Source organism: Brienomyrus brachyistius, chromosome 9 (assembly GCF_023856365.1).
Source record: "Brienomyrus brachyistius isolate T26 chromosome 9, BBRACH_0.4, whole genome shotgun sequence".
Classification (NCBI taxonomy): domain Eukaryota; kingdom Metazoa; phylum Chordata; class Actinopteri; order Osteoglossiformes; family Mormyridae; genus Brienomyrus; species Brienomyrus brachyistius.
The window spans coordinates 12,939,465-12,956,017 of NC_064541.1; the positions used below are offsets into that span (position 1 = coordinate 12,939,465).

The 16,553-nt window shown below is 45.6% G+C and overlaps 1 protein-coding gene across 1 annotated transcript in view; it reads left to right on the top strand.

Moving 5' to 3' along the window:
* The first annotated feature begins 8,021 nt into the window (after nt 1-8,021).
* The window catches only part of oxr1a (oxidation resistance 1a), a 46,213-nt gene continuing 37,681 nt past the window's right edge, over nt 8,022-16,553 (top strand). The window contains 1 exon segment of the mRNA XM_049024155.1: nt 8,022-8,314. Coding sequence (XP_048880112.1) covers nt 8,161-8,314 — 154 coding nt within the window. The 5' untranslated portion in view covers nt 8,022-8,160.

The following is a 16,553-nucleotide window of genomic DNA, read 5'->3' on the forward strand; positions in this document are numbered from 1 at the left end:
TATAGCATTAAGCTTATGGTTAGAGTGCAGGGACAGTGTGATAGCGTTAGCATGGGGACAGTGTGCTACCATATTGTTTGAGGCTAGCTTAATGATCTTCCTGGCTGTATTAACCTAGAGTTGACATATTTCTGCTATTTAATAAAAAATACCTGCCCCAGACTATGAGGAGATGTATACCACTGCGAGACACCTTCCTGCGGGTCTGCTAGTGTCCATCCATTACACCTTGGCCCATACCATCGGCGTTGCCAGGTCCAATCCCTCAGGCCTATAGACTCGAGTATCTTAGCCCTGAGGATTTTAAACCCAGCCACCAGCATTGTAACACCGATGCCAGTCTTCCTTCCTTCAAAAAATAAATCAAGCCTCAGGTAATTTTGCCTTAGCTTCGGGTCTTTCCAACAGCTAGAAACCCCCCTGGCCCATACTAGCATTTTTCACATAGCTGTTGGTTATTCTCAGAGGTGCTAGACCATTTTGCCTCCTGTTTACTGGTTATTCTTGCCGCATATATGTATGTAACCAACCCTAACAATACCGCTAAACATATAAGCAACACTAACCGTAATTGTACGCTGGACTGTCTGACAGGAACAAAAGGTCACGTGTCAGAAATGCGGACACACCTCTACTGAATATTCATTTTAAATTTATTTTGGAAGCCAGTGTTTTTATATTCTGGACCAGGGAACCTGCGGATACTGGCCCTGAAAGGTCACAGTGGCATAATGCATCAGGGTGACATGGCTGCATCATCTGCCTGTCTTGCAATTTTCTGCCGCTCCTTTGGCCCGTGGCGACCCGCTGCTCTGCAGTGTGTGAGGGAGGTGTCCCGCTGCCCCCCCCCCCCAGTTCTATGAGGTCATAACCCTAGCGTGTACTTAGTCTGAAGGCCAGCAAGGCTCGAGCGTGGTTCTGCAAGGGTCGTTAGATGCTGAGCTGTTTATTTTGATTTTTCTGCTTGCTCATTACGGGAGGCTCCTTGGCGCAGCCTGGGGGATTCTGGGAAGGCTTCAGTGTCACCTTGGCGTTCGGTAAAATGAAGGCTCACAGATCCGTGCAAGATCATCTGGGGGGGAAGGAGGACACCCCCTCACAGGAAGCATGGTGAAACGTCGCACCACTCCAAATGAACATATTTTAGGTAGGAAAGGTAGAACAGCCACTAGCTGGTCCGAATGCCACACTGAGATGAGCAACATGGCACCGAGTGGCGGGATTGGCTCTCAAGACATTCACACCCCGGCTTTCAAGCAGAACCACGGTGGTCCATAATCAGGGTCCATTGTTACGCTTCTTAATACAACACCTGAGCTGATTGGATGGGGTAGGGCAAATGGGGAAGGGGAGAGCCACCGAAATGTGCTACCCTGTTAAAGACCTCGGACTTTAGCATTTGTTACCACTCTTAAATCTCAGCTGGACCAAACTACTGCCCCTTCAGGAATTGCCCTTCTAGGGCTGATTCATTTTCTATGATCACCACTCGACTTGATGAGTCTTCCAAAGCAAATCAGAAGCCAGCACTCATTGAAGACACAGACTCATGTGATGTTCGGCCCATCTTATTAGCTGCTGAATCTAGTACTTATCTAGTACTGAATGTCCGAACACCCGTGACACACATCACCTAGTTTCCAATTAGTTTCCTTTTGAGTCCTTGTGTTCCTGTGTCAGCACTAATGCTGAAATATCTCTCGGCAATGACTCTGTATCTATACACCCAGTTTCGCTTTTACAGCGCAGTCGAAGCATTACGTAGATCACCCTTTGGGAGAAGCTTTCAAGTCTTGCGTTTGTGGTTATGGTGAGCAACTGCTCCGCTAACATGTTTAAAAAAGCTTCACGCTTTCTGTGTATCACTGTGGTAACATTCAATTATAGATGAAAAGCTGGGCTATCCAGCCCCGGCGCCTGTCACTTTAATAATTATCTGGGGAGCGAAGCAGATTCCTTCAGATAACCGGATGATTCAGCGTCGCTTTGGCACATCCTGGCCAGACCGCGGCAGAAATCACGGCTGAATTTATTCATATTTGTACTCGATGAATATTCATGTGTGTAGGGCTGACGGCCCTGGGAATAAAAGCTGGGCTTTTTCCGATAAAGAAGGGGGAGACTGAACAACCAGGCCTGCTTGCACCTCGAAGGCTTTGCGCAGGGAGCCACATGCTAACGTGTTCATGGAGAGCGTACCTGCAGTCCCTTCTACACACACGGGACAGTCCTCCTTGTCGTTTGTTTAGCGGCTTGGCTAAATTTACTGTGTTGGTGCTACGAATTTGACAGTCCATCACAAGTACCCCCCTTGGCATAGATAATGTATGACGTAAATACACCGTTAAGCTAAAGGGAATTATATACGATTTGGCTGTTATTTCCTTCCCGTTAGCAACTATTGATAGTAATTGATAGCTGACTTATTATGCCAATTTTGTTCTTTGTTTTAACTGCTATTAGCTATTGGACAGTTGCTTCAGGATTTTCAGAAAGCTGGTATGAAATCTGAGTGAAAATATTAACTTAGTTCAGCCCTTGATTCCACTCTTCAGAATATCAAAGCTATTTAAAGTGCAGAAGAGGAACGGCTAAGAGGAATTAGCAAGTTCCTCATGTTCCGTGAGCATCTGAGTGGCCGTCTTGTGCAAGCAGGAACTCAGAGGCTCCCTGAGGTTTCACACTGACCCCTTCACCCGTCTGGGGCTTGTTGATTGACAGAGGTGGGACTAAAAACCAAAGATGGTTTCACACAGTGACAAGACATTGGGCAAGCTGTCCTTAACTCCTCTCTGTCCTTGTTGTCTGGTCAAACGTCAGTCTCCACCGAACTGTGATTCTTTGGCCTCTCGGTCTCAGTCTCATTTTCCAGTTAGTTTGGTTCCTTCGCCTGTGCACTTTATTTTGTTCCTGAATTTGCTGCTGGAGGACTTGGTTACAGTAAATTAGGCAATATGATGCATATCCATGTGCTCCATGTCGATGGCAGGAGACCAAACAGGGACTTCATTTATCATGGGGATTTGCGTCTAAAAACCAAGCAGACCAGCAGATCCAGTAAATGCTATTATGGTAAACATGAGCTGGCTCGGCACAATGCTTTCAACAGATCAAAACACACTAATCGGGAACTTGCAGGCCAGAGAGATATTTCTGATGGTTCCTGTGATGCTTCAACAGAGTAAAATGAACATTTTTTGAAAGGTAAACATTGCCCAACTGTACTTTTAATTAGATGTGTAAGCTACACCTGGTAAGTGTGTTATTGTTATACGTCCAGTGGTCATCGCAGCATGGCTCAAATACAGTGAATTTAATATGATCTTATTTGTAAGGGTGAGACAGAGAGGAACAGTCTGACAAGAAGCCGTGACTCTTCGAGGTTTTCGTCACTGCAGTTATTGATTTCTGGCAGTTCCCTGCACTAATGACGCCTAGCTTGAGGACACTATTGAACCTCATTAAGGGAGTCCACAATCCATCTGGACTGACCTAACATGAGCGAGGGGGTTCCGAGTGTGGAGGCCCGCCCAGGTCCATTCGATTGTCCGCCGTTTGTGTCGCGTTAATCCCCTGACGTTTGTACAGCGTTTCACGTTTTGCAATCATGTTTTGCCCCTTTTCATGAATGTTGCCAATAATTCCTGAGTTGACTGCATGTGTGTTTTTGGTTTACTGATGAACCCTGTTTTACTTTGGCCTTCTGGGGGACAAGCATTCATGCCCGGCCTTCCTGCTACCCCCCTCCCCCACAGACCAGGACAAACATAATTATACCAATTATATTCTTTCAGTTGCCCTATCAGTTGGCTGAAAAAAATTCCCCCATTGCGAAATGGCAGAAAGTGTCCATTAGGGCCATTTAGCGATAGCTTGAGGCCTGTGCATCTTCTAGAAAAATGTAGCTAACATATTCCATGAATGAAAATGACTCTCATTAAAATGATGAGAAAGGCCTTAGAAGCAATATGTCTTTGTAGTACAAAACAACAATGTCATTTTGGAGATACGTTCTTCTAACTCTGTCAAGTATTCTTGTCCAAGAATAATCCCCATGATTTCAGTTAATGACACAAACTAGTGAGCCAAAGCTGACGATAATTTTACTGTTAAGATGCTGTCAAGAAAACCAAATGTATATAAAGGCCTGGGGTTGAAACGGTGATTAGCTGAGATTGGGGGCGGCTCCCTGTGTAGGGTCTAGTCTTAGACCCCCAGGGTCAGGGGGGGTCAGTATAGAATAGTTGCCAGTACTGATTACTTTTTATTTTTCTGCTTCAGGAGTCAGGAGCTTTACAGTTGACCTTTCCCAAAATGATGCAAGGCCTTGATTGGTGCACTAATCCATCCAGTGAATGCCTGGGAATCACGAATGCCACTTGCTATAAGCCAGGATGCGTAATTTCAGAGGCACTTAAGTGTTTCTCCAGGCATAAGTCAAGTAAGAATTTAAGCTTACAGCATCTTGAATGCATGCGATTGGGGGATCTTTGAAGGTTGTAGACCTTCAGCTGAAAGTTCTGGCTTGATTTGAACAAGAATCAACTTCTTTGTTTTCCTGTGGGTCACATATTCTTATAAGCCATATGCATCATCGTTCTGGTTCACCATAAAGAGACAAAGGCGTCACAAGAAGTCATCCATGGAAATCTTTATTGATACCTTCTTGCTAAAACTTTTTACATAAAGGGAAAATAAACTTCATGCTAGCTTATCACTGAGTATTTCCTGAAGCTCCATAGATACACACCCCCTTGCCCCCGCTCTCATTTCCTTGCCTACGGTGACACATCGCTGCCTGTTTAATATCTTTCTTGTTTAATGTAACCTAATTCCCCTCAGTCGCGATTTACGAAGAGAAATACGTCAAAATGAAGCAGCCCTCTGTTGAACAATGAATAGTAATTGTATCCTTTAATCTTTCTGCTTTAACAAGGTTCATTTTATTTAATGTCCCTGAAGAGGATCGAGTGGATGTTTTGTACTGGTGTTCAAATTAAACCGTTGCTTAATTACAGCAAAGTATATTGCGGAATGATATCGGTGATGTTCAACAACTGGGTGAAGTCTTTTCGTGTTAGTTAGAGTAATAATGGGTAGCTATTTTATACACACACACTGTATGGACAAAAGTATTGGGACATGTCTCTTAATCATTGAATTCAAGTGTTTCGTTCAGACTCATTGCCACAGGTGTGTAAAAATCAAGCATTTAGACATGCAGTCGGGTTTCCTGTCATTTGGGGTGGTACTATCATAGGACGCCACCTTTGCCGTAAGTCAGTTCGTGAAATTTTGTGTATGCATTGTGCCAATTGTAAAGTTTGCTGGAGGAGGGATAATGGTATGGGGTTGTTTTTAAGGGGTTGGGCTAGGCCTCTTAGTTCCAGTGATGGGAACTCTTAATGCTTCTGCATACCAAGATATTTTGGACAATTCTATGCTTCCAACTTTGTGGGAATATTTTGGGGAAGGACCTTTTCCTTTCCAGTGCACAAAGCAAGGTCCATAAAGACATGGTTGGCTGAGTTTGATGTGGAAGAACTTGACTGGCCCACACAGAGCCCTGACCTCAACCCCATCAAACCCCTTTTGGGATGAACTAGAATGGAGATTGCAAACCAGGCCTTCACGTCCAACATTAGTGCCTAATCTGACAAACGGTCTTCTGGATGACTGCACAAAAATTCCCACAGACACACTCCAAAATGTTATGGAAAGCCTCCCCAGAAGAGAGGCAGCTGTTACAGCTGCAAAGGGGGGCCAGCTCTGTATGGATGCCTATGGATTTAGAATGGGATGCTTTTACAGTTGTCCTGGGGGAGGTGCCACATAAATGCTGAGCTCTCATTGGCTGCTTTTTCTGCACTCTCTGGTCAGACTCCTCCAAAACCTTTTCTGCTGTGTTTAGGTCAGATGGCCAGGTCATGTGATGCGACCCTATCACTCTCCTTTGTAGGCAACTTGGCATGTCCAAATTTTGACAGGCACAAACGTATATAGGTATATAAATATATATTTCACTAAGAGATACTATGATGGCATTGTGTCCTCTTTCTTGTTGCTCTTTTCAGCTGAACCCACATCATTGTGTTGCGCCCATATAAAACAGGCAGACCGCGTCGGGCGTGTCTCTAGGCTGATGTTTAATGTGGGCTTGTTTGACTGCTGGCGACGAAACAGCTCGCCGTCTCCCAGTCCGATAGCTTGTCTCTGACTTTCTCACGGTGCGGCTCTCGTTGCTCATTAAGCCTCATTGCATTTTGAGCTCATGGTTAAACCCTCGTCCGGATTCTCCGAAAATGATTTTATTTGTGATTGTCGGCTTAACTTTAAAAGGAACTTGGAAATTGTCCCTGGTAAAAAAAAAAAAGGTGACGATATTACTTGCTAAAAATGTTTTGCTTTGGGACATCGGTCCAAGATGTCAACCTGTAATACAAAGATAGGCCAGAAGATGGGGCAAGGTGTGTGCACATTCTAGTATGTTATACGCACATATCACTATATCTATGCGCTTCTTAAGCAAACTATTAAATCTTTATTCCTAATGATTTTATTTTCTTGCATTGCTTGACTTTTCTTTCTACACCGCTTCTATAAATATCAGTACTTTGGTATTTAAGATAGACAGGAAGCACAGAACAGTCGCCAACATCATGTGTATAAAAGGCGCATTGTAGATAGATGAAAGTAATAAAAAATGCAAAGTATAACCAAAGAAGTTCATTGTGCGAAAATGTGGTGACTCGTGGTTTCGGTCCAGGCAGTTTGGCAGTGCAAAGTTGGGGAGGGGGGTCGCTGTAGTGTGGAGTCCGATGGCAGCTCTCAGAAACGCCCCCCAGGAGCAGTCCCAGAGCAGCGCAGTCGATGGCCGTTGATAGTTATAGGTCTTTATGATATGTAATGTTAAAGCCATTAGTCATTAGATTGTAATTTAAAGTTGTCTTTGAAAACTGGGACCAGTCATATCTTCTGTCCAAGCCTTTTGTTAAACCTGCTCACGGCCTTTTTATAAGAAAAGCGTCATGCAGTGAGTGTCACAACAAATAGCTTATGCAAAGAAAGACCAGTAAAGACAGGTGTGTTTTTCTCTGAAAAAAATAGTTTGAGAAATGTATGACATTGCATTCAAAGAATCTGGTGCTGCTGTTAACGCGTTACGGTATTTGCATAATGGACAGCAGGGAACTTATTAGTGTCTCATCAACAAACGTTCTTGTTTTTTTTGTTTGTGATGCAATAGTATACTTCAGTTTGCTTTGTTTTTCTACAGATGTATTCATTCGTGGAACAGTTCTAAGAGCTGTTAACGATCGCGAAAATGTTTGACAGTACTTCACAGAGAATTACCTGAAAACTACGGATGATATTAATATATATATAGTTAATCTCAGTATTTGTAATTAATTGTCATTGAAAAAAAGTATTCCATGCCAGTATATGAATAATTCATAACATCTAATTTCCATTTCAAAGCATATATTAAAAGGTTACATTAAACATTTGATTTTAAAATTAGTGAGCTATGCTGTACTTCAGAATGATGTGTATTTTTCAGTTTTTTACATTGAAGTCATTAATTTTCTCTAACATACACAGATTGCGAGACATCTTTCTCGTGTACCTTTTGGGCAGAAACCTATCAACTTTTTGCATTACATAAGTTAATATTGACATGGAAGTTGGTCGGTAAATGAATATCGAGAATCATGTTGAAAACGACGCTTTTCGTTAGGACGAGCAGTTTCAGGATTGGTTTCTGGCTACCAAACTGGTCTGCGCCACTCCTTTACAGTCACACCATTGCGGTTTATCTATCGGGGATAATTTGCTGAAGTTTTTAGAACCGTAGATTTAACTAGTAACTATAATAGTACAGGTTATTTAGCAGGTCCGCCGCTGGGGCTGCAGAGGCTGCGATATAGCGCCGCCACGTAAATACAAAGAAAAAGTTTTTACAGCCGCCTTGTTTTTGTTTCAGTTCCTGTTTGAAGACTTTCGGCGTTGTGGCATTTGCCTGCGGATTGCCGTAACATTGCGCCTGTTCAGCAGCATTAACAACTTCCAGAAGAAGATTTTTAATTGCATATTTCTTATTAATAAAGCTAGAGTCACTTTTCCAGGCGCATACGGGGGATCGCAGCACTAGAAGAAAGTATGGATTACGTTCTGTCATTCACTGGGAAGGGCGCCCGCTCCATCCGCGACGCCGTTTCCAGTCGGATCTGGCCTTCGTCACCCAGAGAAGTTTACTTCCAAGACACTTTTGCCGATCGGACAGGTTTGCATGGAGAAAACGGCCGAGCCAAAGGTCAGATCTGCAGTTATATACAGCCTGTCATTGCCTGTCGTGCAAACAGACTCCTGGCCACGTTGACAGCTTTTGGACTGATGACGTTCGTTCGCTGCGTGCAGATGTCCGAAAATGTAAACTTATAAGTCTACACAGTCGTTTTGCCCTCATGCTTTTCCCCCCATACGTGTGTGCAGAGGCATGTTGTTGTTGTACGCATTTCACTCCCCCCCGCCCCCCCCCATGCAGTACGTTATCTTGCAGTTTTCGACTTTCTATATTATTTTTGGGCTCGAATGGGAGATAAATAAATGTAAGAGAGATTGGGATTGTTGCCACGTCGTATACGTGTCGGTAACTGCGCTTCGCCTGCTTTGCATGCATGCTTGGGGATCTTGGCAGGGGAGGCGATCATTACACTTTACCCGTCGGGGAGTTTTAGAGAAACGCTGCTAAAAATACCGTGGCTGCGGCGCATTGCTGCAGGAGCTGAATTAGCCTCCCTTCCCTCTACTGCCGGCTCACTCTGCCTTTCTCCGCAATAATAGGATAATATCCCGAAATCCGATAGGCCTATATTGACTAAGTTGGCTCAGGTTGGAAAAGCCGTCAAAGTGGGTTTTTAAGAGCCACTGGGTACAGATGTCGCCCAGAAAAGGGCCAGGAGGGGTTTCAGTTTGCCAGGAAGAGTCGAAGTGTGTCGGGGCCTCACATCTGTCGCCCAGTATTAGGCTATAAGACTTCGGGGAGCCTGTGATCCTCGAAGAATAATGTTTACCCTTTAGTAATATGTCAATTTAAGACAGTACGAAGTTAGACTAATAAAGTTATAATAAGTTATCTAATAAACAAACAGTAATAAACAAACACATTACAGAGCAGTGTCCCCCGAAACTGGAGAGCTCAAGTTTTATTGGTTACAGAGAAAAATTCTCACGTTGTAACCGGAATAGATAAATGTTTCCTGGTCAGGATTAAGCAGGTTGGACAGTCTAACGCCGGGGAACATCCACAGTTCTGTATTAATAGTTTGTTACTATGTTTGCCTTGTGAGAGGACGGAGGTTGACCATGTGGCTGAGATTCTGCTTGCCAAACCTTATGCTTATGAGTAATAACAGGAGCGTTTGAAAGATAAGGGAGGGGCCTTTCCCCATCGATTATTTGTATTCAGTTCAAGGACAAAACAAACCAAAACAGGTCAGTGATCAGGACAAATTAAAGAGAGAGATTAATAGGATGGCAGTGGCACAGCTGTGAGCAGTGCTGACTCATTGCACTAGGATCCAGAAGCTTCTGGAAGAATCAGACAGGGCTGGGGGGGGATCTGCTTAGTGGCACTGGAGCTGAAGCTGCAGCACAGCAGAGAACTGCAACCCCCCCCCCCCCCCCCCCCACACACACACACAGAAACACACCCCCGTTTGTGAGTGATGGATAAGCGTCAGAGGCAGGGGACACGGAGGGTGGTGTTTGTGCTAAAAGGTTATGAAGGGGCTATATGAGAAAGTTGGTGCATTCAGCACCTTCTCATTTGTTCCTGTGATAAAGTGAGATTTTAAATAATGAGCAGTGAATATCTGTGCTTTGGGTGACCCTAATACTGCACATTAGCAAAAGTAATGAAAAAGTGGTCTCTGTGACCTCGGCCAAGATGAGTGGTTAAAGGATGGATGGATGAGTGGGTGGGTTTTGCATATATTAAATTATTTAGCATTTAGTACTACACACATTCTGTTACATTTTAGTGATAAAGTGATATTCTTGTGCCAAAGCCAGGCTGTAATATTCACCTGCATTATATTTGCTAGATTTCTCCAAAGAATCATTCCAAAGAGTCGTCTTCAGAGTAATTTCAAAGTTAGTCCCTCCGGAGTCTTTTTTTTTTTTTAATGTGAATCTTCTCTGAGAGTCATTTAAACAGGACTCTCTCCAGAATCATTTTGAGGGCAATTTCAAATGTACTCTTTCCACAGTTATTTTAATGAAGTGTCATTTCAAAAGGACTCTGTCAGAGTCTTCTCTCAGAGTCACTTTAGTGGAAGTCTTCTCTGAGATGACTCTTCCCAGAGTCATTTAAATGAGTCATTTCAAAGGTACTCTCACCGGAGTCATTCTAACAAGAGCCATCAATCTAGAGTCTCTAACTTGATACCCCAGACCTCATTTGTTCTTGATCATTGTCCAAAAGCCAACTCTGAATGTACCAGAGTCATTCCGTGTGGGAGAAGGACTGAGAGCCTGTCATTTTTAAAAGAGAACCTCAATGGTATTGCTTCATCAGTCACATAGATGTCTTGTCTCTTGGTGATCTGATCACTTTTATGTCGTACCTCGGTTTAGGGTTATATGATCTTTCCTCCAGATTTCATTTGGGATGCGATTTTCGTGCCAACAGTGTTAAACTTGAACAGCACATATTACTACGCATGAAATGTTGAGGATGCAGTTGCCGGGACGAACGCCGAACCTGTGAATGTCGCTGTATGAATGCCGTTCGTTTGAGCCTCTGTTATGCAGAAAAATGTCCAGCCTGTGCAGTTCAGCTAAACCGCTGAGAGGAACCGAAAGGAACAAGGTGGGAAAGACAACAGCTGCCTGTTAAACCTGCTCGAAAGGAGCTGTGAAAGGAGCACGCCAGCTTCCGTCAAAGCTGCGGGTTAAGCGTCCAATTAGGGTTTGTGTTTGCTAGTATTTTTCACTGACTGTGCAGATTGTCATTGTGTCATTGTGTCCCTCTTTATTTTCAGGTATCATTTTCCCCGAAGTGCACATTGTCCCCCCCCCAAGGAGGGAGTCTGGGAGATTGCCGAGTCGGATCCCTGTCTGCAGTGTAGTCATGCGCACACATCAGCTGAGAGTCATTCCGGCACTGTTGAGGTCTGGGGGAGTCTGCATTAGCGGCAGGCCGTCCCAAAACCGCGTGTCGGGATGAGTGATGGGTGGCTACAGGGGGGTGGTGCCCCTCGTCCCGCTTCCTGATGCGTCTGATCGGGTCGGCGGCACCGTGGCCATGCTTGACGATCTGCCCGTATTCGTCAGCTCAGTGGCGCCGATGTGTGGTTGCGTTCGCCGGTCTCCGTCAGCGGGATTATCATAGTGAGTGACGTACAAGATACCTGAATACAGGTGCGAATTGAACACGGTGCTTTGGGGGTTTCCTGCCACTCCATATGTTCTTTCTTTCTAAAAGTCGATTACTGTGATGTCACAGGTTACATATTGATCCATTTGGGGACACGTTCCGAGACCTTCGCTGCCTCCCCCGACGTCTCCCCGACATCCTTGCGGTTTTAACGCTAACCTAAGCAAAACCTAGGCGCCAAGGAACGAGGGCCTGCGATCCATCGAACGGGAGGGCGTGGGCGGTAATGAGGACGGCCTCGAGACCCGCTAACTCTGAGCCGAGGATCAGGGGGTTCGATTAATTGACCTGGAGGGTGTGTTAATGAGGAGGAACGATGGAAGCCTCCAGGTTCTGTGGCAGATGCAGGGTGAAGGGGCGCCTGGGGGAGCTGTACTGTGCAGCCTCTGCTTGTGCTTGAGAGTTTGACTTGCAGCTCCAGTCAATAAGCACATGGGTTCTGAAACTTTTCAGCCCACAACCCTCAAATTAACAGTGCCAGAGACTGCGATCGCAACCCCTTTTGTGGGGTTGTGAGTGGGGGGGAGATCCCCCTTATTATTTATCGCAATCATACCGGAATTGTCTCTGAGTGACATCACACTCTCACATGTCCCTGAGTTAGCGTATATTTACAGTTTTACGTTTTCTTCCAAAGCAGTGCATGTTTTTGAGAAAGCTGGGTCAGACAGTCGCTGTTGGTTAAGGGCCTAATGGTCACATCACTTTGCTGACCGTGGGATTCGAACCAATGACCTTCTGATCACAGGCACAGCACCCTAGCCCGCTGAGCCTCACACTACCACTCCGTATCAGACATTGACCCCAAAAATACTTGTTTTAAATGGAGAAACTGTGATTCAAAGCCAGACTGTTAGTTCCTGTATCCTTTAACGTCTTGTAAAGGCTATTTCGGTTATTAAATGACAAGCAGAGGTTCTTTAATTTAGTTCAGTTCGAGGCTGCTTGCAGCTAAAAGCGTGTGGCGCAGCCTAATGCGGCAGAAAGGCACTCGGCAGCACGCTGACAGCAGCCACGCAGACGGGCATGATGTGAGGCAACAGCACAAGATCGCAGTGTGAAATTTTCCCTTTAAATGGAGCTCGCATATAGCCGGAGAGCGGTCACGTGACTGCAGGCGCAGTACCACAGCGGCCTGTCGCCTCGGCAGCATTGCAGCCCCACTGCTTGTTCTCTTCTGGATGAATCGGAGGACGTGTCTGAAAAGCCCCGATTTACGTCTCGCCACGTAGGAAGGACGTTTCCCACTCCTTGGTTAGTGCTTGTGGAACGTTGGCCTTTAGTATGATGCTTCGATGCTTGTGGTGTGGAGCAAAGCACCTGTGAGTGAACCTGAATGGGGCGGATAGATAAAAGTGCTTCAGGAAGAATTTGCAGCCCTGTAGGCTGAGACTTCGCTGCAGCTAACCTGCATTTGTTTCAGAAACTAAGGACCTTCCTTGTTAGCCATTAGCACCCCCCCCCCCCAAGAAACTGCCAATGTGATTTGCAGACCACCATCCCAGAACGCGTTTCGAACATATAAATGGCCGGGTCACGCTTTCTCGGGCGCTTCTGGCCGGGCGTCTACGAGACCTGGTGGAAGATAATTGGATTATCTCATTCGTGTTTTCTTTGGCTCGGGCCCCTGTCCGCCGTTGGGACTCTGGCAGAGGAAATATGCTATGCTGAAAGCCCCCCCCCCCCATGCAGAAGTACGTCTGTTCACAAAGCACCTGTTCGTTACCAAAGGGACTCTTCCTTTCCGCTTTTCACAGCAATGAACGAGGAGCCCTAAAAATAACTATCGGAGCCTGTCGTGGTGAGCAGTGGAACGCCTCTCAGAGAGGAAATCGCCTCGCTGTGTGTTTTTCCAGAAGATTCCCACTGACATCTCAGTTGGGAGACTCATCTGAGGAAAATCTGACCCTCCAGTTTCAGGCTAACTATTTCATTAATCACCATTAGCTTGTTAGCTTGTCCTACAGCGGAAATGCCTTTTTTCTCAGGCGAAAGTAACGCTTAATTCTTTGACCGTCCGATGTGCCGTGAGTCTCTTTGTGGAGGTGATTTTTATCCCACCTTAACAGATCAGCTTGTTGTCCCGCAGAGCAAGGAAGGATCCCGTTAACATGCAGAAACGGGGCCTGCGTTAGCAAAGAGACTGAGGAAATGCTACATCGCTGCCTCAGCCCACTTTTCTTTGGGCTCCGGCTCCTCAGGTAGTTTGATGGAATAATCTTCGTGAGTAATGGGTGTTTGTCAGAGTCCGAGTCACCCCCCGTTCCCCGCACCAGGGCTGTTAGCGGCCCCCCTTTGCGGGTGTTGGCTGCTGGGCTTTCACATCTCCCCCACTGCGAAATATGACTGGAAGAAGCCAACATCCTTTTTTATCAATATTCTTTTCAGGTGCCGAGTGTTCGGTATTGAAAGACTGTACCACCTTTGTTACAGTGGTATCCGCAGAGAGATTCGATATGGATCTTTGGTGGGGGGTGATGGAAGGAAGTGCGTATTGGATGGCATGCGCCAGACGGCCGACATTACCATATTCCCAACCGGTCAGCGCACCCCTGTGGAAATTTCCAGTACCGATATATCCATCCATCCATTTTCCAAACCGCTTATCCTACTGGGTCGCGGGGGGTCCGGAGCCTATCCCGGAGGCAATGGGCACGAGGCAGGGAACAACCCCGGATGGGGGGCCAGCCCATCGCACCAGTACCGATATATTTTTGTTTATATTACCGATAACAGGCTAACCTTTGAGCTGCACTTATCTGTCGTGAAACTGATGACAGTGACGTTATGTATCCCGTGAATGTGTGTAGCAGCCACATCATATAACGCAGCCCGTGAGACATCAGCGAGTCACTGCACATCGCCGAACTGGGAAACTGTAAGGAGGTTTTAAGTGCTGAATGAGTCCTTGAAATCCCTCGTCTGCCACTACGGAAAATGACTGATCGTCCAGTTCAGCTGATATATAGTGTATCCCTAACCTAACCCCAAGGCCGCTCGTTCTGTAGGACACAGCATCTCGGCACAAAGGGCAAGCCCACCGTGCTGCTGTTGTGAAATTTACTGCATTTCGTGTTCACTTTTGTCGTTATTAGGAAATATTTGGCACCGGCCAGCCCTGTCTCAATTGTCTCAAAACATTTCGCAGAAAGAAACGGCAAAAGGAAACAGATATGTCATGTTTTATTTCCTCATATGGGAAGACGATTCCTGAAAGAACTGAGCATTTAACAGTAATTCAGAAACAGGTTGTGGGGGTCTGCGATGTTTCTCATATTCAGAGCAGTTCCATCGGCTATTGCGCGTTACATTTTCTGATAAGATCACTTCCCCGGAGCATTTCAACTTGATCTGCTCCTCGGGCTAATAAAACACTCCGAGTGCCACACATCATCCCTGCCAACTTCGCTAACAGGCACGGCTGCTGATATAGTTTTTTTTCCCTAAACCACAGTCAAAGGGAAGTGACTTGGAGCATGTGGGAGTGCGACGTTGCGACTTGACCGTCCGGTTGTACACAGCACCCTCCGTACGGCAGACCTAGAGCATTCAAGCATCCAGAAGAATCTCAAAAAAAGCGCAGGAAAGGTAGAACGGAAAGTTTTGGGCTAGCAATGCGGGAAAAATCCCCTCTGGGTGTTTAAAGCTGACACCCCTAGCCCCCTCCATGTTAACTGTATACCGATCTGAAAAGACACCGTTTAAACACAAAATATGGGCGTCCTCAGAAAGGCTGAAGGGGGAGAACTTTTAAGCGACATTGAGTATCTCGGATGTTCGGCCCAGTCCGTTTCTGTTGAGCAGAGCCGCGTGTCTGTATTGGCTGATTTGGCTCGGCGCCTGTCGTCTGGAAGGTTGGCCTCTTTTCTAGTGGCACAGAACTTGCTGAGGTTTAAATTTAGACTGCTGTTTCGACGGTGGTGCAGCCCCCCCTCAGCTGCCGGGAGAGTGGCTCTCCACACCGATGGTGCCCGCTCAGCGTGACGGCCAGGACTAAGTACCACGGCGAGTGGAGAGTCACACGGGCAGCTTCCCCCACGCCTCGTCCCCTAAGCTGCGAGATAACCGCTGGAACACGCAGCTTGTTTGCGAACGGCTCGGCGGAGAAGCGCGTGTTTTACAAGGTAGTTTCACATCCAGCCCCCCAGAGGTTGACAGTTGAACTACTCGATTAAAATGCCATATTACAGTTACATATCGATTACGTATCACTGAGCCAACCATCTAGGTCTCAATCCAGTGTTATTAAAAAATCATTTGTTTCATTTATTCAGTTTATGGCATGTCGATGCATCAGGTATTAGCCAATAAAACTAAATGAAACAAACTGCTCGTCAACATTGTAACCATTTTATTATTCTTTATTTTCTTAATTTCATGTGTCGCTTGTGCATCCGTTGATCTATTATGTTCTGTTTTTGTTTGTTTAAATGAGAGAATGTTAATGGTAACTAGCCAATGAAACGAAACTGGTCAAGTTGGTCAGTTAAAGATGTGTCTTTTATATTAGGGGCAGCGTGTGGTTTAGTGGGTTAACCGTCTGTGATCAGAAGGTTGCCGGTTCAAGCCCAGCCTCAGCAGTCATGTCAGGGCCCTTGAGCCCTGCCCCCCCCAGCTCCACAGGCACCACTGCAGGTGGCTGTCCTTCATTGCCAACTCGCTCTCACCTCCATGTGCATCATGTAGAGCCACAATGGGTAGGAGAAAGAGAATTCCCCCCACAGGGATCAATAGCATATCATTATACTTCTTAATCTTCAGTTTCATTGCAACTTGTCTGCAACTTTTTATTGTCTGTTTGTACTGTTTAGTTTAAGTAAAGCAAAGGGAGTATTTAAAAAAAACCAGAGGAACAAACATTTAGCATTTTAGTGTTTCATTTGAACCATAATATTGCAATAAATTACAATATAGTTCAATATGTTGAAATTAGTTGATAAGTGATACCCCCCCCCCAAACACACACAGTGCCAAGGTTAAAGTAGCAGGGAGGGATTATTATTCTGCACTTCCTGTTTTGGTTATTTTAACTGGGTGAATCTGACTTGGCTGAATAACGTGACCCTTTAATGCATTTTTTTTACATGCCGTATTTAACTGGGTTCAGTATTTT